Here is a 24892-nt window from a genome sequence, read left to right on the forward strand (position 1 = left end):
TCGAGCAGGAAGCCATGCGGGCAGCTGCTTTATTGAGGCCACTCAGACCCCAGAGAGGGTGGCACAGGTCCTTGCTGCCCCCACGTCCCCTCCAGGGCCACACCACCAGTCCCTTCCTGAGCCCGAATGGCGGGGCTTTGGCCAGCCCTGCCTGGCCCACTGGCAAGCGTCCTGCAACCCTGGCCAGCAGCTCACTGCGGGGTATGGCTTTTGCTCTTTGGGGACCAGATCTTGGACAAGCGGAACCTGGGCTTTTTCCTCTGGAGGTCTGAAGAGGGAAGGGATGGACAGTGAGGCTGCAGTCACCCACTCATGGCCACTGCCCACACAAGTCCCCCTGCAGGAAATGTCCTTCCCTTCCACCCTCCAGAGTCCTCCCTGGACCTCCAGAGCCTGTAGGAAGCTGGGAGCCAGCAGCAGGGCAGACCCTGCAACCCTCCCCATGTGAGCCCCCCCATGCTGACTGAGCACCCTGGAGGGCAAGGCCCTGCCAGCATTCCCACACCCTGACCACATGCTTGTCAGCCACCTCTCAGCTCCCTCGAGGTCCAGGGAGCGTGCACAATTAGGGAACCTGTCTGTCCTCCTGCCACAGCTGCCAGCTGGGGCCTGGCACCCACCCCCACAGGGTGTCCTCTCCCAGCCCTGCCCAGCCCCCAAAGTTACCCAGCTTCTGGATCATGTTCTGTAGCATCTGGTCCTCCTCCTGCTCCCTGAAACAGCAACCGTGGTGGCCGTGAGGGATAGAACTCCCTGGATGGGAGTCGCAGGGACTGTCTCCAGTCTGCCTCACACCTGAGCCCTGAGCCCCACCTGGCAACCAGCCACCTGCCCTCTCACCTGCCTACAGGCCACATGTTGGTGATGCCCTTCCCCTCCCTGGGCAGGTGCCTGCCCTCTCCAAGCCCAGACTCTCAACAGTGACATAGGGACAGGAAGGAACTGGGCCAACCAACCCAGTGATATGGAGACAGGGGGTTCTGGGGCCAACCACCCCAGTGACATGGGGACAGGTGGGAAGTGGGCTGACCCATGCCAAAGCCCTGCAAGCTCATAAGAGGGTCACATTTGAGTTTGACCTCGGCTGCCAACCCCGTATGGCCTAGACAGGGCCCATATCTGAAATGTGGGGCAGGAAAGCTCTTCGGGGTTGGCCATGAAACGGCACAACCCAGTGCAGCAGTCAGGAGACACGTGTGGCTACGTAAATGTAAGTTCAAAATAATTCAGCTTCTCAGTCACACGGGCCCCACTGCAAGTGCTGGACAGCCACAGGTGACCAGTGGCTACCATGCTGGATGGGCAGATGACAGCACACCATCATGGCGGGAAGTTCCACTGGATGGTGCTGACCCTGGAGGTTGGGGAGCACGGAGCAGGAAGGGGCTCTGCGGGTGGAGAACCTCTGACGCCCGCTGTGTCTCGGGGCCCTCCCACAAAATGCACACGGGGGCCCACATCGTGTCACACCTCCCTGCCGAGGTGGGCAGGAAGGCACTGAGAGAGGTGACCAGTCCCACACCCACCTGAGCCGGTCCTCATCCAGGAAGTCGACGATGTCACTGCGGTCATTGACCGTGTTCACGTACCGGTCCAGCAGCTCCTGCTCCCGCTGCCGGTCCTGGGGTGACTTCAGACTCTCTATGGGGACAGCCAGTCATCAGAAGGAGCCATGTCCCCACTGCTCGTGTCAGGCTCCTCCATTTGAGGAGGAGGGTGGAGGCTGCCAGCCTGCGTGGGCTCTTGGTGATGTGGTTGAATGAACATCAAAGACCAAGTGTGGGGGTCTCCCCTGGTTATCTCACCCACCCTCACAAGACGGCTGCCCACTGTGGAGAGGTGGAAACTGAGGCTCAGGGTGCCACTGTCTCATCTCACAGCAAGGAAAGGACGGAGCCGAGACTGCCAGGACCTGAGCCCTCAGCCCAGGGGCACTCACATCACCAAAACAAAACACCAACAGCACACACTCAAGGAGCGCTTACAACCTGCCGGTGCTGTGCTGAGCGCCTGACTCGCACTGACTCACTGAATCCTCGCAACTGTGTGAGATGGACGCTATGATGGTCCGCACTTTAGAGGGGATGAAACCCTGGCACAGAGAGGTCAAGTGACCTGGCTCAGAACACACAGCTGGGAAGTGGACGAGCTGAAACCCAAACCCGGGCCTGCATGGCTCCCGAGCGTACCACACCACGACACCATGGGTGCCTCGCACGGATGACTGCCCCCAGGCAGCCAGCAGCAACGCTGGAAGCCTGCATCCACCCGTGCCATGCCCTGGGGCTGAGGCTGTGCAGGCGGAGGCGCCCTGGCAGGCAGGGGCGGACGCACCGGGCTTGGCCATCAGCCGGCGCAGCTCGCCCTCGATGTCCAGCTGCTGCTCCTCCAGGTGCTGGTCCTTGGACCTGCGCGGCAGACGCGGGTCTGAGGCCTGGCCTGATGGCCGGCCGCTCCCAGCCCAGAGCCCGCCCTCCTGGGAGGAGATGGTTTTCCAGGATGGGGGCCCCTGTGGGCATCCGTGTGGCAACTGGATCTCTCACTTGTACATCAGCTCTGACTCCAGCCTCAGCAGCAGCTGCTTCTCGTGGATAAGCCGGAACCAGTCCACCATAAGGCTGTCCTCCGAGTCATCTAAGGAGAGGAGCCAGGCCGGGTGCGACAGTGTCAGGCCCGGGTCAGGGCCCCAGGGTCAAAGGTGTCCCCAGTGGTCAAGCAGGCTGATGGCCAGGCCAAGGCACTCAGGAGTGGAGCTGGCCTGGCCCAGGTCAGATCAGCTCACCTCCCTCAGCCGCCCGCAGTCGCTTCTCCAGCTCAATGCCCCTGAGCTCCAGGGTGTCCAACTCCCTCTCGATGTTCTGCACCTGCCTCTGGATCTCCTCCTGGGGGATGTAGTCTGGGTGCAGCTGGGGGACAAGGAGGTGGTGAGGCAGGTCGCAAGGGCTGAGTTCCTGCCCCCTCCAATCCCAGCCTACTCACCCTGACGGGGGAGGTCACAGTCTTGCCAGGCGGAGCAGGGACACTGGCTGGGCCCAGGGGCCTCCCTGGACAAGGGGCAGAATGAGCCTCCTGGACCTCAGGGCACCAGGCCTGAACACGGCCCAGAAGGGAGTCTGACCCTGGGACAGCTGGACCCACCCTAGCCTCTGCCTCCCCGGATGTTCCCTATGTCACCACCTGGCTGCCCTGCCCCAACCCCACAGGCACCTGGACAGCACCTGCCACTGTCCAAAGGGCTAGAGCTCACACAGTCAGATCCAGGCCCTGCCCCCTGCCCTCCTCCAGGTCAGCAGCACCAGATACACCCCTCCTGGCACCCCTACCACCTGTCCCTCGAGCTGCCAGGAGCGCACGCTCCATCATTACCAGGCGCCTGTGACAAGGTGCCAGGAGGCAGCTGGTGTCTTGGTCCAGTCCTCCCACCCTATTCATGAGGAAGGGCCTGGGTCAGTGGGGGCTCGGTCCTCCAGGGCTTCCTTCCATTTGGGACCCAGTGAGCTCCTGTACATTATCCAAAGCCCCAGCATCTCCTCTTCAGAGGAGGCCTCCCTTCGTCTACACCCCAGACAGGAACAGCGTCTCTGGGGCTGACCTGGTTTGCCCTGAGGACAGGTTTTCTCCTCTTCCTTCTTCCAGCTCCAGGCCTGGGCTTCCTGCCTCGAGGGCACGGGCTGAAGCCAATCGCTAGAAACATCGAGACTGGCAGGGATAGCCAATTTCCTGCGGTGGGACGGGGAGGGGGACACGGCTGTCCCCAGGTAAGGAGAAGCCTTACGTCAGGCCCACAACCCAGTGCCCTCCCCTGAGCCAGGGGCCCGCTGGGAGTCTGGGGTCTGTCCCAGCACAGCCAACAGCCTACTGGGTGGCCCAGGCCACCACTACGCCCTGGGCCTCCCTAGTGGAGGGTCAGTCCTCACAAGCCCTACACCCACATTTGGCCCATACTGGTCACGTCCACAGAGGCGGGGAACAAACGCAGAGGCCACCAACTCCTCTGGCTGAGCGGGGCCTCTGTTTCTTCCCCCCATACCCTAAAAGGGGGGCACTACAGGTCCAAGCCCTGAGACCCCTACCCCCATAGGGGAGGGCCAGGTGGGCAGCCCTCAGGTTCCTGTCCAGCATTACCTGAGAGGGTGGGCCCAGGCCCAGCTGGCCCTGGCATCCTGTCAGGCCACACAGGGGTCAGGGTGATGCGGACACCTCCCTCGCAGCTTCCTGAGACCTTCTTGGGAGTGTCCCCTGCCTTTGGCTCAGCTGGGACCTGCGGGTCCTTCACCTCCAGAGCCCTGGGTGGAACATGTGAGGTCAGCCCCCTGCACCCACCAGCCCCAGGCCCACCTCGAGGGGACTCCCAAAGGCATGTGCAGACAAGCCCGTGACCTGAAGACATGGTAGGACCTGGTCTTGCCTGAGTGGTCACCCCCCTCCCAGCTCCTGAATCCTCTGCTACGTACAACTGAAACGTACGAGTGATGTGCACACATCCCTGCTGTGGTGTGTCAATGGGTTGATGCTGTCATGCACCCACAGCATTTATTAAGCACCTCCTGTGTGCCAGGCCCTGTGTCAGCCCTGGGACACAGGCTCCTGCTCGAGCTCATGTGAGCACAAACCCACAGGCCCAGGTATAGGTACTACCAGGAGGACCCCACCAGAGCCCTGTCCCACCTGCCCCTCACCTCTCAGCCAGATTTTTCTTATCCACCGGCTTCAGGCGGGCCCTCCATCCTGCCGGCCCATCCTCCTGGCCTTCCTGGGGGCTGGCACTTGGGCCTGGGTGGGGGCAAGGAGATGGTTCACAAGGAGGGTGCACCAGGTAAGGGGGAATGCCTGCTTGGAAAGGCTGGGCCTCACCTGGTCCCACCTTCCTGCAGCCACCCCACCCTCAGATACCCCCCAGCCAGCCTGGCATGCAGGAAAGAGCGCTGGGCTGGGAGTCAGGAGACAGGCCTTCCTGACTGGTTGCCTGTGCTGTGTGTCCTCGGGGGAATCATTTCCTCTCTCTGGGCCTCAACTTCCCCTTCTAGCAAAAAGGGGGGGGTGAGCCCCATGGACCCTGATGTGCCTGGGCTGTGGCTGCCCATCTGCAGGCCCTCTTGTCTCAGACCTGCGGGTGGTTTTGACGGTGGGGGCTCAGCCAGAGGGAAAGATGCAGACAAACGCTCTGGGCAGCGTGTTCTCTGAGAAGTGTAGAACGGGGCGGTGGTCAAATGGGGCCCATCAAACAGTGTGACCCTGGAGACATTCACTGCCCTCACACAGGTGGAGAGAGTGAGGACCTAGGTGACCCTGCTATGAAGCAGGTATCACAGAGAACAGACACCGAGAGCGGGCCCTGAAACACCGACTGTGAAGCAGCAAACACTGCAGGACGCAGGCCGGGGAGAAGGGCAGCCACAACACGGGGCGAGACCCTGGGCGGAGGCGACCCCGGGCAACCTACTGCACCCCACACCCCCTCACCCACTCCACATAAGGGGGCTCTTACTCTTTGTCGTTGGGGCCTCTGGCTTCATCCTGGAGCCAGCACCCACCCTGCTGACCCCCGAGGATCCAGCCGAGCTCCTCCTGCCCACCTGGGGCGATGCGGATGCCTGAGAGGTGCCGCCCACACTCAGGGAGGCCTGCGGCTCCATCCTCACAGGGTTACTAAGGGCCCTGGGAGACGCAGATTGTGACGGCTTGACTGAGGGACTTGCTTGTGGCCCTTCGGTTTGGGGACGGGAATTCGGGGTACGGGAGGGCCTGTGGGTAGGAGAATAAGCATCAGGTAGATCCAGGAGCCTCTCCCACCATTAACCCCATACTGAAGCCCCTCAGTGCCCCTGGCAGCTAGTTCCCAACGCCCACCCTCTGGACAGGACAGACCACCACAGAGAGAGATGGGTCACAGGCTTCTACTTCTGGCACTTGCATATGTTGGTGGCTGATTTTACCCTCCTGTTAAGTCAGATATCGGCTGAGATTACAATGTTCCAGAACATACCATACACAGGGACCAGGGCCAGAAGCACCTGGAACTTCACCGTGGAGACCCCTGTCCAGAACCATGAGCTGGCCTGGGCCTGCCTAGGCCGATCTAAGCGACTCTCGGGCTGTGCAGCCCAGCCAGACACAAGGCCTCCTCATGGCCGCGCGGCTTTGGGCCATCCTGCATTCCCCTGGGTGCACATGCGTGCAGGACTAAGGCTGCCGAGCCCAGTGTGGGGACGCCAGGCACCTCCCCTGGCCAGGTGCTCTGTCCTGCTGGGGCCAAGGCAGTTCTGTCTCGCCTGTCCCCTTTCTGCAACCAATTTCTCTCCCCCTTCTCCCCTTTACTCTGGGCTCAGCGATGATCAGTCTGGATTCCCAGGAGGAGCTCCCCCACTCTAGGGAGCACTCACACAGAGAGCCCACACACAGCCTCGTCCCCCAGGATGCCCTGGACAGCCCCCAGTCCCAGGAGGGGCAGGGTGGATTTGCTCTTCTATCCCCGTGCCCAGCCTAGAAACCTCTGGGCACCACCAGCTGACCTGTTGGGGGCTGGGAGGGTCAGGCAGCTCAGGGCTAGGAATGCCCCTACCCTGCAATGAGGGTCAGCATGACGAGTGGACGCAGCATGGCTGGCCAGCCTAGGAAGGAACCTGCTTACTTGAGAGGTGGCTGCACTGGGCTGAATGGCATCCCCCAAATTCATGTCTACCAGGAAGCTCAGAGTGTGACCGTATGTGTAAATAGAGTCTCTGCAGATGTAATCGTGTTAAGATGCAGTCACACCAGATTAGGGTGGACCCTGATCCAACGGCAGCTGTCCTTATAAGAGATAGAAAAGAAGAGACAGACACAGAGGAGGCCAGGTGACCACGGAAGCAGAGATCTGAGTGATGCCACCACAGCCAAGGAACACCTGGGGCCATCAGGAGCCAGAAGAGACGAGGAAGGATGCTCCCCTAGAGCCCTCGAGGGAGCACAGCCCTGCAGACACCGTGATGTCGACTTCTGGCCTACAGAACTGTGAGAGAATAAAGACCTGCTGTCTGAGCTGCCCAGTGAGTGGTGCTCGGGAAACTAACACAGCAACCCTCATCCTGTCAACACCAGCTGCCTGGCGTCTGGGGTGCGGAAGGCACGGGGCAGGCGCTGGGATGGGCAGGGAAGGTCCAGACGCAGCTGGAGTCAGACAAGCCGGCACCCAGACCCAGCCGGCATAGAGTTCCTGTGCACCCTGTTCCCTGCTCCACAGAGGGCATCGGGAGCTCACACTCGCTGAGCACGTGTCCCACAGCGGCCCCGGCAGCAGTGTCGCTGCACCTAGTACCCCCTGAGCACCTGCAGACAGCAGATTTTAGGCCTCCTGCCACTCTGACCACCAAACATGGCTGCTCCTGCCTCATTTTACCCATTTCCCAGAAGAGGAAACTGAGCTGGGAGAAGTACAGCCCTCACGGTCACACAAACAGGGAGGGACAGAGCCTGGTCCCCCTCCCCACAGCTTTCCTCCAAACCCTGTGGCTTTCTAGGGGCCCTGCTGGCTGGTGGGTGTGGAAGAGCTGCACCCCAGCCCCTCCCTCCTCTACCCACCTGCCAGGAGCCTGAGCGCCAGCCTCCCCCAGCCGTGGAAGGGCCTTCCTGAGGAAGCTTAGTGCCTGCTCCCTGCTGCTGTCTCTGGAGGGAGCGTCCACTGGAGCTGGGACCCTGCCAGCTGGGCCATTGCTGGGGGGGACTCCAGATGTCTGGAAGAACTTCTCCCGGGCCTGCTGGGTCCTGGAGGCTGATGGGGTCCAGGCTGGGGAGTCCACTGGGCCTGGAGATGCTGAGCTGGAACTGAGCTTGGGCTGAGCAGCTGCCATTTGGGGGGACCCCCGGCCTTGTGGCGTTGCTGGGCGAGGGTTCAGGGCACTTGGGGGCATGGCAGGATGGGAGCCGACTGCTGCTGTGCCCTGGGCTGGTGATGACCACCCTGTTGGGGAGCTGTTGGTCACACGCATGCCAGCTTTGCCATCCATGGGGGTGGAAGCCACGCGACTTGAGGAGAGCCTGGGCCAGGCTGGGCTCCCCACCTGGATGCGGGAGGACGTGGTGGCTGGAGGGTCAGGTGCAGCTGGAACAAAACCTTTGGCAGTTGCGTTGCCCACTGAAGGCTCCCAGGCTGGTGGCCTGGACTTCAGCCCAGCTTCTCTGGACCCATTCACCTCCTGGGCCTTCCGCGGGGCTTTGGGGGAACGAGAGTCCATGGGGATGGCCCCTGGATGTCTAGGGGCCAGGCCAGGCAACTTGGGGCTTACAGGGGCAGCTCTGGGCTGGTGGCTGGTGCAGACAAAGACTCCTGGCTCTCCTGTGGCCCTGTAGGCCCCTGAGTGCAGCGTGTTGGAGCACTGCTTACACCTGGGGAGAGAGGAAACGTCACGAGGGGGCTCCAGGCTTGCAGCCGTTTGTTCATAGCTCTGGGCTGGTGGCTGGTGCAGACAAAGACTCCTGGCTCTCCTGTGGCCCTGTAGGCCCCCGAGTGCAGCGTGTTGGAGCACTGCTTACACCTGGGGAGAGAGGAAACGTCACGAGGGGGCTCCAGGCTTGCAGCCGTTTGTTCATACACTCGTTCACCCAGGTGTTCATCCATTCACACTTTCCCACAAGCACAGATGTGTTCCCATATCTGTTTGTGTGGTCATTGATTCATTCAACAAATGCCTCTTCTCATGGTTCTGAACCATTTTGAGTCACAGACTCCACTGAGAACCTCGTTAGGCATGCGGACACCCCAGAAAGTGCTCGTACATGTCAGTGCGTGCACACACGCACGGGCCATGCTGCACTCCACTTCCAGGGGCTGACCCACTCCCAGCCTTGCGGAGTGGTCATGTAACAAGCAAGACCCTGTGCCTGCCCTCCAGGAGCCGCCAGCCGGGGAGGAGCAGGGCAGCAGGGGAGGGGCTGCAGATGGTCGCAGAGTAAAAAGCCCTACACAAAGGGCTGAGAGGCAGAGGAGGGAAACTGAGTCAGTGTGTCTGGAAGGACAGCCAGGAAGGTATCTCTAAGGGGACATGGGAGGAGGATATTAGGGCTCAGCAGGAGGGTGTCAGGGCCTAGGGTATCTAGGAACAGCTGAGCATCTTGGGCTATTGGCAACAAATGAGGCCAAGGAGGAGGACATAGCCACACAGGAGGGCGATGGGAGCCACACAGGAGGGCGATGGGAGTCACAAGAGGTATCTGAGGAGAGGTGCTCACTCAGATGTGCAGGGGGAGGAAGATGCCCACTCAGGTGTGCAGGGGGAGGGGAGGCCCACCTGAAGCAACTCCGATGGTAGAGCCTCCCGTCGGCCAGGTGCCTCTGCACCAGGTGCACATGCTTGCCACAGATCCCACAGGTGCTGCTGACTGAGCTGCCCACTGACGCCAGGCCCTTGGGAGGGGGCACCAGGAGCCAGCTGACATCTCTGTATTATGGTCTACCCCAGCTCTCCCTCCCAACTGCTGCCCCACAGGCTGGCAGGAAGGTCCCATTTTACAGAGTGGAGAACTGAGGGTATGGTCAGGACTCACGCCCAGGCCGCTGGACTCCAAGATCAGGGCCTCCAGCCTGGCCCTGGGGAGGGAGTTGGGGCCTGACTTTAGTGGTCCTGAGGTAGGATTGTGGGGCCAGAGGACAGATTCCAGTGCCCCCTGTTCCCGCCCCAAGGCGCAGAGATCAAATCCAATTCCCAATTGCCAGCCCTATCTTGCTCCAGCTCTCAGAGCCTGAAGTGACAGCCCAGGGACAGCAGGGGGCGCCCAACCACACATTATTACCCCTCCTCAGTCTCCACCTCTGAAAAGTGGGGGTACCCTAATTCACCTTGCAGAGCTGGCCTGGGAATAGAGGGCACAACCAGTACCCCTCCCTGCCCCAGAGAGAGGTGGCCCGGACCACAGGAACCTGCTGTGAGCCCAGAAAGGTCAGGGGTCAAGCTCTGACCACCTGCCTGCCTTCCCTGAGTCCTGGTCTGTCCATCTGTACAATGGGGGTCACAGTTCCTACCATGCGGAATCGAAGGAGCCCAGGGCAGCCAGTACTGGGTGGGCTCTTGATTAAACAGCCGCTGAGGCCATGCCCTGGACCCAGGGGAACTGCCCCACCTCGGGCCCTGTGGTTTGGGGCTGCACAGTCCCACAAGCCCCACTCTGTAAGAGCTGCTGGAAAACCCAAGAAACCAGAAGAAGGGCAGGGCAGGGCGCTTACAGCCTTCGGGGGCAGGCCCTCTGCACCCCCATCCTTCCGCTGGACAACAGGGTTTGTCCTGGCTGGGGACAGTGGAGGCCCCCGGGCTGGGGCGGGTGAGGGCAGTTTGGCCGGCTGGGATGGGGCTTTCTTCCCAGATGGTTCCTCCTCGGAGTCTGACGGAGGCCTCTTCATGCCGGCCATGCCCCCAACTGGCACAAGACAAGCAGGGGTCAGGACAGGAGGGTCCCAACGCAGCCCTGCACCCTGGCTCTGAAAGAATCTGGGTGCCCCCAAAGGTCGTGGTGCCCAGGAGGGGTTGGCATGGACTGCCCGAGGGCTCCCACTGTCTGGGGGGCTGGGGATGGGAAGGGGCAGCCCCGAGGGCACATTCTTCCCGGCACAGCCCTGGCCTGGCCCACACCCCTCCCCTCCCTGCTCTGAGAGCAGGGATCTGTGGTCAGGAAAAAGGGACTTTTCTGTTTCTCCACCAGGCAGGGGCTGGCCCTGTGCCCGGAGTGATTCCGGGGATTTCTAAAGCCTAGAAGAGGAATGTGGGGGGTGAGAGGAGGAGCTGAGCAGCTCAATACACAAAAAGCTGGGATAAAGGCCCCGGCCTCTCCCCTACCACACCCAACCCTGCCTGGAGGCCCCACCCTGCCAGGGCCAGCTGAAGCAAGAACATGGGCACAGAAGCTCGGGGTCCCAATGGGAAACCAAGGCCCAGAGAGAAGGAGGAGGGTATGATCATGGGCGCATCCATCCAGTCGAGAGGAAGGAGGACAAGCTGAGCCTGGGCCAAGCAGGGACAGGTTAGGGGCTTGGGGGAGCCCGGAGCCCTTTCAGAGGAAGACAGAGCACCAGGCGCCCCGCACCTGCAGCACCAGAGAGTCCTCCTTCCCTGCTTCACTTGCCAACCATGCACCCCCACTGCCCACCCCAAAGGGCTATGCTGGTGCCAGGCTGGCGGGGGCTGGGCATGGACTCTGAAAGGTCTGTGAGGCCAGGGGGGACCTGCCACGGGGCTGCAGCATGGATAGGGCTGGTGGCCCCTTGGTGGCCAGCAAGTGAGCCCAGGCGAGAATCAGCCCTGGTCCTGCCTTGCACAGCCAGGGTCCAGGCTGGGGGCCCCGGGGCAGGACTCACTGGGGGAGCGGCCGTGGAAGTAGTTGTAGTACTGGGACACGTAGGTCAGGATGCTCAGCCGGTCGGGCACCTTCAGAGCCACCATGTCCTCGGCGTCCAGCAAGGCTGGGATACCCAGCTGCTCCTCGGCCACGCGGAAGGCCTGGAGGAGGTGGGTGGAGGTCAGCAGGAGCCGGATGGGAGAGCCTTCCCCCTCGACCAGGTCACCAGCTCACCCCAGGAAAGAGGGGTGCAGGCAAGAAATAGGCTTTGAGCCCAGAAAAGTCTGGGTTCAAGGTTTAAGCGCTGCTCTCTGCCTGTGTGCCTCTTTGGGCCTCAGTTTACCCATCTGAGGGACAATGAGCAGAAGTAACTCCATCTTGAAAGCCCTTACCACTTGCTACGTCCTTTGTGTGAACCCTGCCTGCAGAAGTCAGACAGTAAGTTGGGTAAGGTCGTCAGAAGAAAAGGTAGAAACAGCTGCTGACTATAAAGAAAGGACCTAATGATTAAGTACCGGTGCGGTAGTGGCCGGTCCCACCACCCGCATCACAACACCACCAAAACTAATACTCATGTTAGAAGTAGTGACATTAGCTTCTTAGTAACGGCATCCTAGGTTTCTTCACGGCTTTGTGTGAACTACATAAACTTGGACTCGACCAGGAGGTGGTGGAGGAACTGCGAACACTCCTGGCTTTCAATCCACCATCCTGTAAGTAAAATCACCCTCTCAATTAAGATTCTTTCCCCACTCTGCATGGGAGCGTCTGCTTTGTTTTTCAGTTTCAAGACGCCTTCTCGGTTTGGTGGGCATCCTGTCTTTGCTGCACCTTCAGACACCGTCTGTACAGCGGGGATCACTGTCCCGGCCACACAGGACTGAAGGTGGCTCCTCAAGGGAGCCAGTCCCCCGTGGGCTCTCGAGACCCTGTGTGGGCCCCCAGGGGGACCCCACCCCACCTGGGCCACATCACCCTGGAGACGCCCAAGAGCTCCCCTCACACCCCTGCGCCCCACACAGCCCCGGCGGCCCCAAACCTTATCTGGTCAGAGAGCACAGGTGGGATCCACACCCGCCCAGACCGCTAAGCCCTCCCTGGGGCCTGGGGGGACACAAAGGTGGCCTGTGTCCTCAGAGCCAAAGCAATGGGGCATGAGGTACTGGAGGCTGAGACGGGTACACAATACACTGAGCTGGGAGGGCCAGGAAAGCTGCACTTATAGAGCACTTACTGCATACTGAACATGACAGATCTCAGCCTCAGCGCCCCCCTCCCACTCCACCGTCCACTCCCTCCCTCTAGCACAGAACCCTACTGGTCCTTTGACCCCACGGGGGCTCCGACCGCTGGCCTATCACCTGTCCCTGTCCCTCACCTGTCACCCCCCTTCCTCCTGGGCCTATCCACGGTCACTCCATGCACACCCCCACACCCCCGCCCCTGACTCTGTTGTACTCACTTGGAGATACCCCAGCTGGGGTTGCAGAAGGTTCCCACCTACTCAGGCCTGTGCCAAGCCACCAAAACGTGGCTACAGAAAAGTGCTCTGCCAGCCACCTGCCCTCATCTAGTCCAAGACCCTTGGGGGGCCCCCAAGTGCCACCAGGGGCAATCCCACCCCACTTCCCCTCCCCACCCCAGACCAAGTTCCCACCTTCTCTCTGCTCAAACCCCCAGCACCTCCTCCCTGCCTCACTCTCAGCTGGCATCTTGCCCCATCCATCCCACTCAGAAGTCAGAAGCCTCTGAGGAGACCCTTGGGGGATGCCCACCCCCACATCCCCCATGTCCCTGCATCCACCTCCCTCCCACATTGGGCACTAAGGCCCTTCATCTCCTGTCACCCAGCATGTGCACCCTCTCTCTCCTGCCTGGAGGGCCCCCCTGTCGGACCACTCCCAGCAGCCCTACAGACCCACTGAAACTCTCCCTGAAAAAGAAATTGCCTATTGACTCCACTTCTATATCCCATTTTTCTAGTTCCTTTTAAAGCAAAACTCCTCAAAAAATGTCATGTATTTTCTCTGCTTCCAACCCCTCTCCCCTAACTTTCCCTGCAACCCCTCCAGCACACTCCCCACCCCCCACCCAAGGGACCAGTCTGCTTCGCCAGCCCCCAATTCCCCCAGACTCCGGACATGGGGGTCCCGAGCTCGGTCCTTTTTCATGGCTCTCCTGCCTTTGGGAGCCCATCCTGTCTCCTGCCTATAAATATCCCATCCAGCTAGCGAGTTAGTTCACTTTGGTTACAGTGTAAAGTGTGGCGCTGAAAACACCAAGGTCCGGGGTTCAATCCCTGTATCAGCCAGCAAAATAAATAAAGAAATAAATAAATATCCCATCCACAGCCTGATGACTCCCAAATCTCTACCTCCAGCCTTTCCCTAAACCTCAGGCTTGCACCTCCAACTGCCTACATGACCCCCACGTGAATGTCCAGCTCAGTCCAAACAGGGGCTCCTGGGCAACCCCCCAGCCCAATGGGACTGCCATGCCATGCTCAGACCAAAGGCCTTGTGTCTCCTCTGACTTCTCTTTAAAACACGTCCAGAATCCGACCCCTTCCACAGCCACCACTGGGGCTGGGCCGCCGTCCCTTCTGCCTCCTGCCTATTCTCAGCACAGGTGCTGTGGAGCACGAGGGGCTCGCAGCTCAGCCTTGCCAGCGGTCCAGTCTCACTTGCAGCGGAAGCCATTGTTCTTTCCGCACCCTCACCCTGCTCTCCCGACTCCCTCCCCAAGTCCTCCTTCTGACCCCCCAGCTCTGTCCCAGCCCCCTCACTGCTTTTCTACAAGCCAGGTGCCTTCCCGCCACCTGGGACGCCCTTTCTGCAGATGTCCACAGGGCTCCCTTGCCTCCCGCAGGTCTGTGCTCAGCGAAGCCTTCCCTGAGCCCCCTTGAGAACTGCACACGATGGCCTCCCCAGTCCTCCACCCTCTTCTCTCCTTCATTTTCCTGCCTGACATGCTAGATGGTTTTCGGTGCAGTCCAACAGAACTTTCTGAGACGGTGGACACTTCTATTCTGCACTGCCCAACACAGCAGCCACCGGCCACGTGTGGCTGTGAGTGTTTGAAATGTGGCCAGCACACCTGAGGAATGAAATCTTTCATTTTATTTCATTTTAATTAAGTTAAATCTAAATTCAAATCGCCCATGCGCTGAGTGGCGAGTGGCAACTGTTCTGGCTGGGCAGGTTTGACCAGTGACCGTGCCATGTGCACTGTCCGGCACCCGCACTGGAATATCGCTCTAGGGGGCGGGGCCATGTACCCGGAACCTGCCTGGCACAGAGCAGGAAACGGCTGCAGAACCAGCGGATGAATTCCGCCTTCTTATGCATCAGCCAGTGGAGGAGAGTGGAGCTTATTTTGCAGCAGGGAAACAGGCTGGGCTCAGGGAAGTGTCTCACGGCTGGGAAGGACAGGGCAGGATTTGAATCCAGACAGGGACAGGGCTGAGGAGGCTGGTCCAATGGGGTGGGGTATGGCAGCTCGCCCACCAGGACCACCCAGGAGCCCTGCCTTCCCAGCCGCCCCTGGACCACTGCTTTGCCTTGCGTGGACAGGGCTGGGCCACCCACAGGGAAGGAGGATCCCCAGCTACTTCCTGCCCCCTTGCTCTCCCCACCAAGGAAAAGAGGGGACCAGTATGGCCTGGGCTCCAAGATCAGAAGCTCGTTCTAGAATGCTGGGGTCGCCCCACTTAGGACTGGCTGCAGAGTCGGGCAGCAGGACCCTGGCCTCAGTGGCAGGACTCCTGAGGCAGACCCGACAGGAAGGTTTGATCTACTCAGGGGCCCAGTGATCCCTCAGACATGGATTGGGGGTGCGGGCAGACCAGCTGAGCCAGCTTTGAGGCCGGGGCTGGGAAGGCAGGACGGAAGGTCGGGGGGGGGGACTCACCAGTTTGTTGTTTTCATAAACGTTTTCCTTCCTGAGAGCATTGAAGTTTCTGGAAGATAAAAACACCTGTGTCCAAAACAGCTCAGAGTCCGAGAATGGAGGGGCTGGAAAGGCCTCGTAGGTCATCTTGCCCAAATGGGGAAAACAAGGCCAGAAGTGGGCGCCGTGAATGAATGAGGTCACGAGCAAACACAAGGAAGGCAGGCTAGGCACAGTGATGCTGCCCGCACCCATAAGGCTGCTGCCACCTCCGGTTACCTGGGCACCCAGGTGGCCCACGACCACGATCAGTCCTTACAGCCTCAGCCTTCACCTCCAGTGCCCTGGAGAAGTTGAGCCCTTACCCACCTCTCCTGACCCAATCGGAGGTTGCACAAAACAGGCCCAGAGAGGCGAAGCCACCAGCCCAAGGCAGACCAGCCAGGGCTTAGCTCAGAGTCAGTCACAGAGGCCCGATGTTCACAGGGGAGGACAACATGGGATGGAGGTGAGAGCTCCCTGGGCAGGGGACAGAGCCAGCGTGCACTGAGGAATGGAGGTGTATGAGGCCGGCCACCCACGCTGCCCACCGAGGGCAGGACGGGCCCCTCCAGCCACCCCGTCTGTCTCATCATTCGCGTTTACTTTCACAGCACCTGCCGTGAGGGGTGCTGTTCTCAGCTCTTCATAAATATCAGCTCCCTTAAGGCTCAAGCCCATCCCATGGAGCGGACACTACTCATGTCTGCATCTCACAGATGAGGGAACAGAGGCACAGAGAGGCTCAGGGACTTTCCCGAGGTCACACAGCAGCAAGACAGAAGTCAAAGGTCGGGGGGGGGGGACTCACCAGTTTGTTGTTTTCATAAACGTTTTCCTTCCTGAGAGCATTGAAGTTTCTGGAAGATAAAAACACCTGTGTCCAAAACAGCTCAGAGTCCGAGAATGGAGGGGCTGGAAAGGCCTCGTAGGTCATCTTGCCCAAATGGGGAAAACAAGGCCAGAAGTGGGCGCCGTGAATGAATGAGGTCACGAGCAAACACAAGGAAGGCAGGCTAGGCACAGTGATGCTGCCCGCACCCATAAGGCTGCTGCCACCTCCGGTTACCTGGGCACCCAGGTGGCCCACGACCACGATCAGTCCTTACAGCCTCAGCCTTCACCTCCAGTGCCCTGGAGAAGTTGAGCCCTTACCCACCTCTCCTGACCCAATCGGAGGTTGCACAAAACAGGCCCAGAGAGGCGAAGCCACCAGCCCAAGGCAGACCAGCCAGGGCTTAGCTCAGAGTCAGTCACAGAGGCCCGATGTTCACAGGGGAGGACAACATGGGATGGAGGTGAGAGCTCCCTGGGCAGGGGACAGAGCCAGCGTGCACTGAGGAATGGAGGTGTATGAGGCCGGCCACCCACGCTGCCCACCGAGGGCAGGACGGGCCCCTCCAGCCACCCCGTCTGTCCCATCATTCGCGTTTACTTTCACAGCACCTGCCGTGAGGGGTGCTGTTCTCAGCTCTTCATAAGTATCAGCTCCCTTAAGGCTCAAGCCCATCCCATGGAGCGGACACTACTCATGTCTGCATCTCACAGATGAGGGAACAGAGGCACAGAGAGGCTCAGGGACTTTCCCGAGGTCACACAGCAGCAAGACAGAAGTCAAAGCCAGGCCATGGCTCCACAGTCCAGGCATTTGAGATTCGATTACTCTTTCTCTTGTTCATAGTATGGCGTTACTAAGCACCCGCCAGATGCCCAGCCTCATCCCCTGGGGGGACAGACCCTCAGGGCTGAGGATATTAGAGTCCTACCCCCACCCCCTAACAAACACACACACGCACTAGACACAGAGGCGAGGTCCCAGGCCAGCCTGGATAGCAGCACCTTCCTGGAGAGGCCAAGAGTGAGCACAGCCCTGCATGAGCTCCAGGCTGGTCCCAGGACTCCAAGCACATGCCCCCAAACACGGTCCACCACAGCACACTGCACACCCGAAGGACGCTCTGAGCAGAACTCATGGATCACACTCAGGTGGCCCCAGTCCAGCCCCAGACACGGACAAAACCTGCCAGGCTCTGAGCACAGGCCGCCACTTATGGGAGTGTTGGTTAAATAGTGATCTGTCCGTCTGTCCACATTGCTGTCTGTGGGGATGTGAACAGCAGCCGTTGCCACGTCAGCATGAACGGGATTGTTCTGGAAACCTCGTGGCGCAGGAGAGGAGCTCAGGCTAAGGGCTGTGTCCTGCCTCATCCACGCCTTGATGTCTGACCTTGGGCAAAGCCCTCTCTTCTCTCGGGGCCTCAGTTTCCTCATCTGGGAGGACGACTGCAGTTTCTGGTGGTGAATTTGACAGCTGTGGCTGCAGCAAGCAGGAAGACTTGTCAGGTCTCAAACAGAGGAGAAGCTGAGACCCCTGTGGCTGCCTGGCCTGGGACCACCTCGCTCATGCCAAGTCTGCCCAGCAGAGGTCAGTTCTTGACAAGCCCTGACCATATAGGATCCCACCTCCCTGCCCTCAGAGGTCCGGACTGTGAGACCATTTTACAGAGGAGCAAACTGAGGCCCGGGGGCAGTGAGCTGCCCAAAGCCGCACAGTTGGGTCGGGGCAGTGGGATGGGGGCTGCAGTTTGCCCGCCTCGCTCCTTAGGAAGCCTCCCTGCCTGCCGCCCATCAATCTGCCCAGCTCTTCGGGAAACCTCCAACATTTCCGGCTTGGACCACCTCCCAGGTAACGTGTTCCAGATGCTAAGACCACCCATTAGCAGGACAGAGCTTCTGTGCACATGACAAGAAGGTGGACAGAGGACAAGACGGCGCCCTCTCCCCTGTGCTCAGTGAGCAGCGATAAGTGGGTTTCAGCACCATTGTGCCTGGATGATGCCTTCATTCAGCTGCATGCACACCATCCATCCTGGGTTTGTCCCCAGATGCGGTGTGATCCCAGGAGTGTCCAAGGACACGCAGGTGGACAGCCTCCATCCAACACCCCTGGGACTCTCCAGTCATGCTGGCTCCTCCGTCCTCAGCCTCTGGGGCTCAGGAGCACACTCTCCCCCATCCCCACCTCCATCCCTTTCAACACTCAAGCTCTTCTCCAGACCTTCCCAGGGTCACTGACCCAAACGGCCATATGCCTGGCAAGGATGCCACGGCCAGCAGGAGGGCAGGATAACAAGTTCTGTTTTGTCTCCAAACAAAGCAGGAGAAGGAGGCGTCTGCCTCCTGCATTTGCCTCCATCTGCCCCAGGGGGCTGCAGCGGCTCCCCCCTAAGGATTTGGGAGCAGCCAGTTGTCCCTGTGAGGCTATCTCATCCCCCACACCCAGAGTGAGTGTCTCAGAGGCCCAGGCAGGTCAGAGCACCCAGAGCCTTCAGGGCTCCCCACGACAGCGGTGCCCGTGCCTGCTGCGCAGGTTGGAAACTGCAAGTTCAAGGACTGTCGGCTCTTGAGACGACATTCAAGATGCTTCTCTGGGCCTTCCAGGCCTCCACAACTGGGCTGGAACACCCTGGCCAGTCCCACGGCGACCACACCTTTCTGCACCAAGTTCCTTCCCGAGGTGTCCCACCCTCTCGGCCACCGGACCTCAGCTCAAGCTGCTCCCTGTAGCCAGAACACCCTTTCCCAGCTCTGCATGATGCACTGGCCAGGCCCCTCCCCAGAGGTACCCAGCAGGTCCCAGTGGACGCTTCTCTGCTTTGCCTCACCGAGGCCTGAGCTCATGTCCCCTGTGGCCAGAGGTGCAGTCGGCATGGCCACGAGGAGCTGAGCTCTGAGGCCAGTGTGCTGGTGGAAATGACCAATATATGAACTGCTTTGCAAACCCTGTCTGAGAGCGCCAAGGGGGAGACCCCACCCATCCCTCCAGGAAGTCCAAGATGGCCAGCTTTCCACCAGCGGAGGGGACCCCTGGCATTATGGCCTGATTGTGCCCCACTCCAAAAAGAGATGTTGGAGTCCTAAGTACCTCTGAATGTGACCCAGTACCTCTGGATGTGAACTTATTTGGTGATAGGGTCTGTACAGAGGTGATGGAGTTAAAATGAGAAAACTAGGGTTGGCCCTTATCCAATATGACTGGTGTCCTGAAAAAGAGAGGGAATTAGGACACATAGAGGGAAGAGCACATGAAGATACAGAGAGATGACAGCTGTCTACAAGCCAAGGAGGGAGGCTGGGGACAGATTCTCCCTCGCAGCCTCAGAAGGAACCAGCCATGCCCACACCTTGGTCTCCGACTTTCAGACTCTAGACCTGTGAGAGAATCAAATTCTGTTGTTCAAGCTGCCCAATTTAGGGCACTTTGTTACAGCAGCCAGAGTAGGCTACCACCACCCTGGCTCTGGTTGACCCGCGGGGAGACGGCCAGCTTGCCAGACAAGGATGGATCAGCCTTGCCCTTGCTCGGCATGGGGAGTAGCTGCCACTGGGGAGGCAGCCGGAACCCATTGACTGCAAATCCACCCACCGAGTGGGCTGGGACTCACAGCACCCTCCCGAGATAGATCATTTTTATTTGAATTTTCATAATTTAAAATCAGGTATGTCTGGTACGACTCCAAGGCACTTTCCGTGGGGCCAGGCACACAGTTGGCACTCTGTAAATGCTTGTTGATAAATTAATTCATTCAATGCTTGCTGATTTTTTTTAAGGCATTAATTTATTCCCTTTTCAACATTGGCCGAATGGATGAATCCATTGGGTCTATACATCAGCTGTGCAATCGTTCATTGGTCAACTATCTGCCAATGTGTGTCCAGCCCGGTCAGGCGCCTCCCTGCTAGCCATGACTGACCCATGGACTGTAAACTGCAGTTTGTGGAGCTGAGCCGGCCTCCTGCCCCAATGCCTCTGGGGGCTCTTGAGAATGTGCCCCTTCCAAATTCCTGGATGGTTGACCTCATGTGGTTTGTTTCCCAGAACAAAATGCAGCCACGCAGGGGATGGGCCTGGGCTGGGAAGGGAAAGAGCCTCCCTGGGCTTTTTTCCCAGGCACCTCCAGCACATCTGGAGTTAATTCCATCTGGAAGGGGAGGGGAGAGACAGACAGAGAGCTGGAGACAGGGACAAAGACTCACACAGAAAGAGATGGGGGGCACACAAGAGAAACAGTGTGCCCCATGAGGCAGGCGAGGCCCCCCCGCAAAAGTTGAGAGAGGGATTCAGAGTAAGAGCAAAACTGCAGAGGGACCCCAAGACACAATCGGAACAGAGCGAGGGTGAGGACCAAGGCAGGGGGAGAAGGCCCCGGAGCCCCCACCTTCTGTGGGTGTCGGGCCCTGGGCGGCCCTTGTGTGGGTGGGCTGTCAGCCAACCCCCTCCTACCCCCACCCCGTGCCTGTTCTGGATGGCTCTGGCCGGAAGGCACGCAAGGGTCTGGGCAGCAGACCCTCAGGCCGGGGAACAGAAGGTCCTGCTGAGGGCCAGGCTGGCGTGGGAGGGGAGGTCAGCCCAGTCTTGGCCAGCACGCCCTCTGCTCTGGCCCAGGAAGGGAGAGAGCGCTGCCTCGGGAGGTTCTGGGTGGGGATCTCTGCGTGCGAGTCTCGCCCCTGACTCCAGCAATGGGCGCATCTTGGGGAATCCTGCCACCGTCAGGGGGCCACTACCCAAGGGGTCCGTGCTAGGCCATCACAGCTACCCCTAACTCTGGCCCCAGCCCTGACATTGGCCTCCAGCGCTGGGGGGACCTCAACAAAGTTGAGGTCACCCTGCCGCATGACTGAGGGGTGGGGAGTCTGCAGCAGCCCAACTTCATGACACCCTCTCCAGGACCCCTCCACCATCTCACAAATGGTCCCAAGCCTCAATCCTGGAAAAGGAGGCCCATGATTCTTCTCCTACCCAATGGAAGACCTTTTCAGTACAGCCCACCACACCTGCCTGACACCTGTCCCTCCCTCCATCGCAGCTCCTACCCCACCTGGGAGCCCAAGCCACTCCTGGAGACCTTGGCCCCTGCTGGTCAGGCCCAGAAGGGGAAGGAGCCTGGCCACACCGCAGTCTCTAGCCCCGACAGGTTTATTGCCCACAGGAGGCAGGGAGGGTGGGGCTGTTTGTTCTGGGAAGTTCCTGAGCTCACCTGGCTCCCTGGCAGATGTGGCGTCACTGTGGAAACAGACCCTGTGGGTGGGTGTCCTTGAGGCCTACCTGCAGAAAACCCACAGCTATGGGTGGACAGGGGTGGGGTGGGCATGGCTCAGGTAACCAGGCAGGGAGGCTGTCCCACCTCACTGCCTCCTGGTGGGCACTGCTGGGTGAGGCTATTTCCTGACCCTCAAGTGGACATTCACATGCACAACCCGGTCCCCATGAAGCTCAGTAATGCAGGTCACATGTGCCTCAAGGAGCAAGGACAAAGGACATGTGAACCCCCAGATCTCCGCCCCCTTCTCCCCCTTGCTGGCCAGGCAGAGGCAGAACTAGGAGCCTGAGTGCCCCACCTGGCTGGCTCAGTGCCCAAGGCTGTTCCTTTACAGCTGCTCTTCATGGGGGGCCAAGAGGAAACAAGCTCAGCATGCAGCAGGAAAGACTGAGGTCAGACAAAGGGAAGGACTTCCTGGTGGCAAAGCTAGGAATATGGAGACAGGATGTCCACGTTCCTGTGGCCGTAAGGTCTTCACAGGAAGGAGAGGAGGACGGGAGTGTTGTGGTCTGGGTCTCTCCAGGCCAGGGTCTCACCCAAAGCCTGACCTCAGCTCCCTCGAGAAGACAGCCACACTGCGCCTGTCCTTCACATGTGTTTCCTCGCTTTCCTGGTGGCTACTGGGGGCAGTAAGGGCAGCTCAGGGCTTCATGGTGAGAAACCCCCTCCACAGCCACCACCTTGCCCAGAGGCATGGCAGGGGACGGAGGCAGTGGGTGTAGGATGGGAGTGTTTAAGGCATGTGGATAGGCGTGTGTCCCCATACTCTCATGCATCCTCCCCCAATACACCCATGGCATTCCTTCGACCAATATCTACCTAGCCCCTACCCCGCCTGACACCTATGGAAACCTATTCTATTGCTGCTCTGCCAAATTACCACAAACTGGGGGGCTTAAAACAACAGGTTCTCTCGCAGTTCTGGAGGCCAGAAGTCCGACATTGAGGCGTGGGCAGGGCCACGCTTCCTCCAGAGGCTCTAGGGGGGGATCCTTCCTGCCTCTTCCAGCTTCTCGTGGTCCCAGATGTTCCTTGGCTTGTGGCTGCATCACTCCAGCCTCTGCCTCCCTGGTTACATGGCCTCCTCCTCCCTGCTGCACACAGGTATCTACCAAGCTCCTACCATAGCTACTGAGCCCCAACTGTGTGCCCTTATCTGTAGAGCTCCAACGATATGCCGCTATCTACTGAGCACAGTTGCGGGAATATAGCAACAAACAAAACAGACAGACGCCCCCACCCTCTAGAGCTGACAGTCCAGTGAAGACAGACAGACAATAACCAGGACAGCAGTATGTAAGATAACTCTGTGCCCATGTGTAACTGTGGGCAGCAGCCTTCCTCCACTTCCTTCCTGTGCTGGCCTCTCTGCTGTCTGGAGTCACCTAGAGCTTTGATTCATTTACCTGTTCACTGTCTATCCCTGTAGCTAGAATGTTGCGCCCTACCTGGGGGACCAAGAGGACCTTGTACAGTATATAGTGCTGGGTATAAAGCAGGCACTCAATAACTGTCAGTGAAGTGAATGGATATATGCCTGCTTGTGCCAGCACACATACACATTCACGTGTGCACACCTGTGGTCACCTGTGGGCACTGTGTACTGGCCAGGCTCAGATTCCTACAGCCAGCCTGACCCCAGCACAGCTGGGAGCAGATGGAAGCTGTCCAGGGCCGGAAAGGCCCCAAACTTCCAGTGACAGCCATCGTCCATGAGGCCACAGGGCCAGCAGACAGTAGTGTCATTTTTCCCTCCACTTGACTACTTGTCACACTGGGTCTGTCTGGGCTTCCTGGGCTCCGTCACTAGCCAGCGTTACCCTGGACCCTGAACCCCCAGAGGGGCTCAGTCACCAGCCAGCCTCACCTGGGACCCTATACGCCCTGGTAGGACTCAGCCTGCCAACCTCCCCAGTCTCCACGGTCTGGCCCACTCTCTATAAAAGCTCAGTTTCAGGCTTTCGATGTGAAGCGCGTTGTGCCCAACATCTTCTACCTCTAAGGGCACTGAGGCACATCCCTGGGCAGGGAGCCGAGACTGCTGCCCGAGTGCCACATGGAAACTCCCCGGGCGGCTCCACAAATGCATTTTACAACCTCAGGACAGAAGCCCAGGCAGCTTGCTCAAGACTTCAGCTTCCCCTGGAGAGTGGTGCTTGGGGGATGGCTCTTGGGAGTACAGGGGAGGAGCCCTGGGTGCCAGCCCTGGCTCTGCTTGATCTGCCGTGTGACCCAAACAAGGGTCTGTCCTCTCTGAGCCTCAGTTTCCTCATCTGCACAGCAAGGCGTCTGACTGAGGCCAGCATCTAGAAGACGCTGACTCTGACCTCTCCCAGCCCTGAGACCAACCAGGCAAACATACACTCCATCCCAGTCCTGGCTCCAGCCATGACTTCTCAGGAGAATGCTTTTTCCAGAAGGTGCCTGGGTTGCGGGCGGCCTTCTGAGGACCCCCTTCCTGAGCCACCAGCCTAGGCACACAGATCTCTGTCCTAGCAAGCTGGGTGCCAGTCATTCAGCCAAACAGCGTTTGCTGAGTGAATATCTGATGGAGCAGATCCAGGCTCAGGTCAAGATCTGGCAACAAAGCCACCCACCCCAAGACCCTCCTGGGAGGAGACAGCCTAGATGCCTATCTCCTGCCCACCTCCTGCAGCTCCCAAGGACAGGAGCCCAGCCTCCATCTTGTCCCCTATCACTCTAGGGTGCAGAGGCCTGGCCAACAGGACCTGGGGTCGCAGGGTTTCCTGCTCTTCATTGGTCTATCTCCCACAGTGACCCTGGGCTGCACTCCCAAAGATGCCTGGACAGGCTGGGGGAAGGGGCAGTACCCACATTAGAAGCCTCCAGTAACCCTGATCTGGTGGCTGGGCCCTAGGACCGTAAGGGGTCTCAGAGGGCTTGAGGGCTGCTCTGATGGCCCTTTCCCAGGGATACGGGGGTGGGGGGTGGGGGGTGGCCAGAACCCAGGACACTGCCCTGAGTCACGAACTGACTAAGCCAGCGGGGGCGGACGGATATTCTGTTTCTGGCCCAGATCCACTTGGTGGAAGGGCAAACTGAGGCCACAGCGGTCAGCGTTGGGGGAGGGGACTCACACAGTGGCTTGTGCCTGCAGGACTCGGCTCTGCCCAGCCCAAGATCGTCCATCTCAGCGGCCCATGGTCTGGGAGTTCTGACTCTGCACCCCATCCCCAGAGCCCGGAGCAGGTCTGGCCTCGGCTTCCCCGTCTGTGTTAACAGCTGCATTGCCCATGCAAAGGGGTCAAAGAGTGCCGGGCGCGCGGGCGCCGCAGAGGTGACTCACATGAGGTCGGGCCGGTGGCGGTGCAGGATGGCGCAGAAGGCCAGGCCGTCGCGGAACGACGTGGTCATGTTAGTGATGTTCACGTCCCGGTAGCCCTCGCACTGCTGCCGGCACCACTGCTGCAGCGCTTTGATGGCGGCCATGCGGACAACGGCGCCCGCCGAGGCAGCGGCGGGACACGGCGGGAGCGCGGGAAACTCCCGACGCCGTTTCCCCGGACCGCGGCTCGGCCCGCCCTGCCGGACAGACGCAC

General features: G+C 59.8%; 1 protein-coding gene across 1 annotated transcript; it reads right to left on the reverse strand.

Moving 5' to 3' along the window:
• MICALL2 (MICAL-like 2) lies at positions 1-24782 on the reverse strand. The gene is made up of 17 exons (XM_008574244.1): positions 24640-24782; positions 16043-16091; positions 11324-11465; positions 10199-10389; positions 9267-9382; positions 7561-8364; positions 5468-5745; positions 4680-4773; positions 4126-4286; positions 3593-3748; positions 2980-3044; positions 2783-2906; positions 2544-2634; positions 2335-2408; positions 1527-1641; positions 667-713; positions 1-268 (listed from the first exon to the last, which is right to left on the reverse strand). Exons 1-17 carry the CDS (start codon positions 24780-24782, stop codon positions 192-194), a joined length of 2727 nt encoding a protein of 908 aa, XP_008572466.1. The 3' UTR covers positions 1-191.
• Positions 24783-24892: the final 110 nt, after the last annotated feature.

This window comes from Galeopterus variegatus, unplaced genomic scaffold (assembly GCF_000696425.1).
Source record: "Galeopterus variegatus unplaced genomic scaffold, G_variegatus-3.0.2 Scaffold1018, whole genome shotgun sequence".
NCBI lineage: Eukaryota > Metazoa > Chordata > Mammalia > Dermoptera > Cynocephalidae > Galeopterus > Galeopterus variegatus.

What these genes read in the sequence shown, in the direction of transcription:
- MICALL2 (XM_008574244.1), bottom strand. Translation starts at nt 24,782, where the DNA reads ATGGCCGCCATCAAAGCGCTGCAGCAGTGGTGCCGGCAGCAGTGCGAG. An exon ending in CGCCACCGGCCCGACCTCAT is followed by an intron (nt 16,092 to 24,639) that starts GTGAGTCACCTC and finishes TTTATCTTCCAG; the next exon opens with AAACTTCAATGCTCTCAGGA. An exon ending in GGCGCTCAGGCTCCTGGCAG is followed by an intron (nt 5,746 to 7,560) that starts GTGGGTAGAGGA and finishes TCCTACCCACAG; the next exon opens with GCCCTCCCGTACCCCGAATT.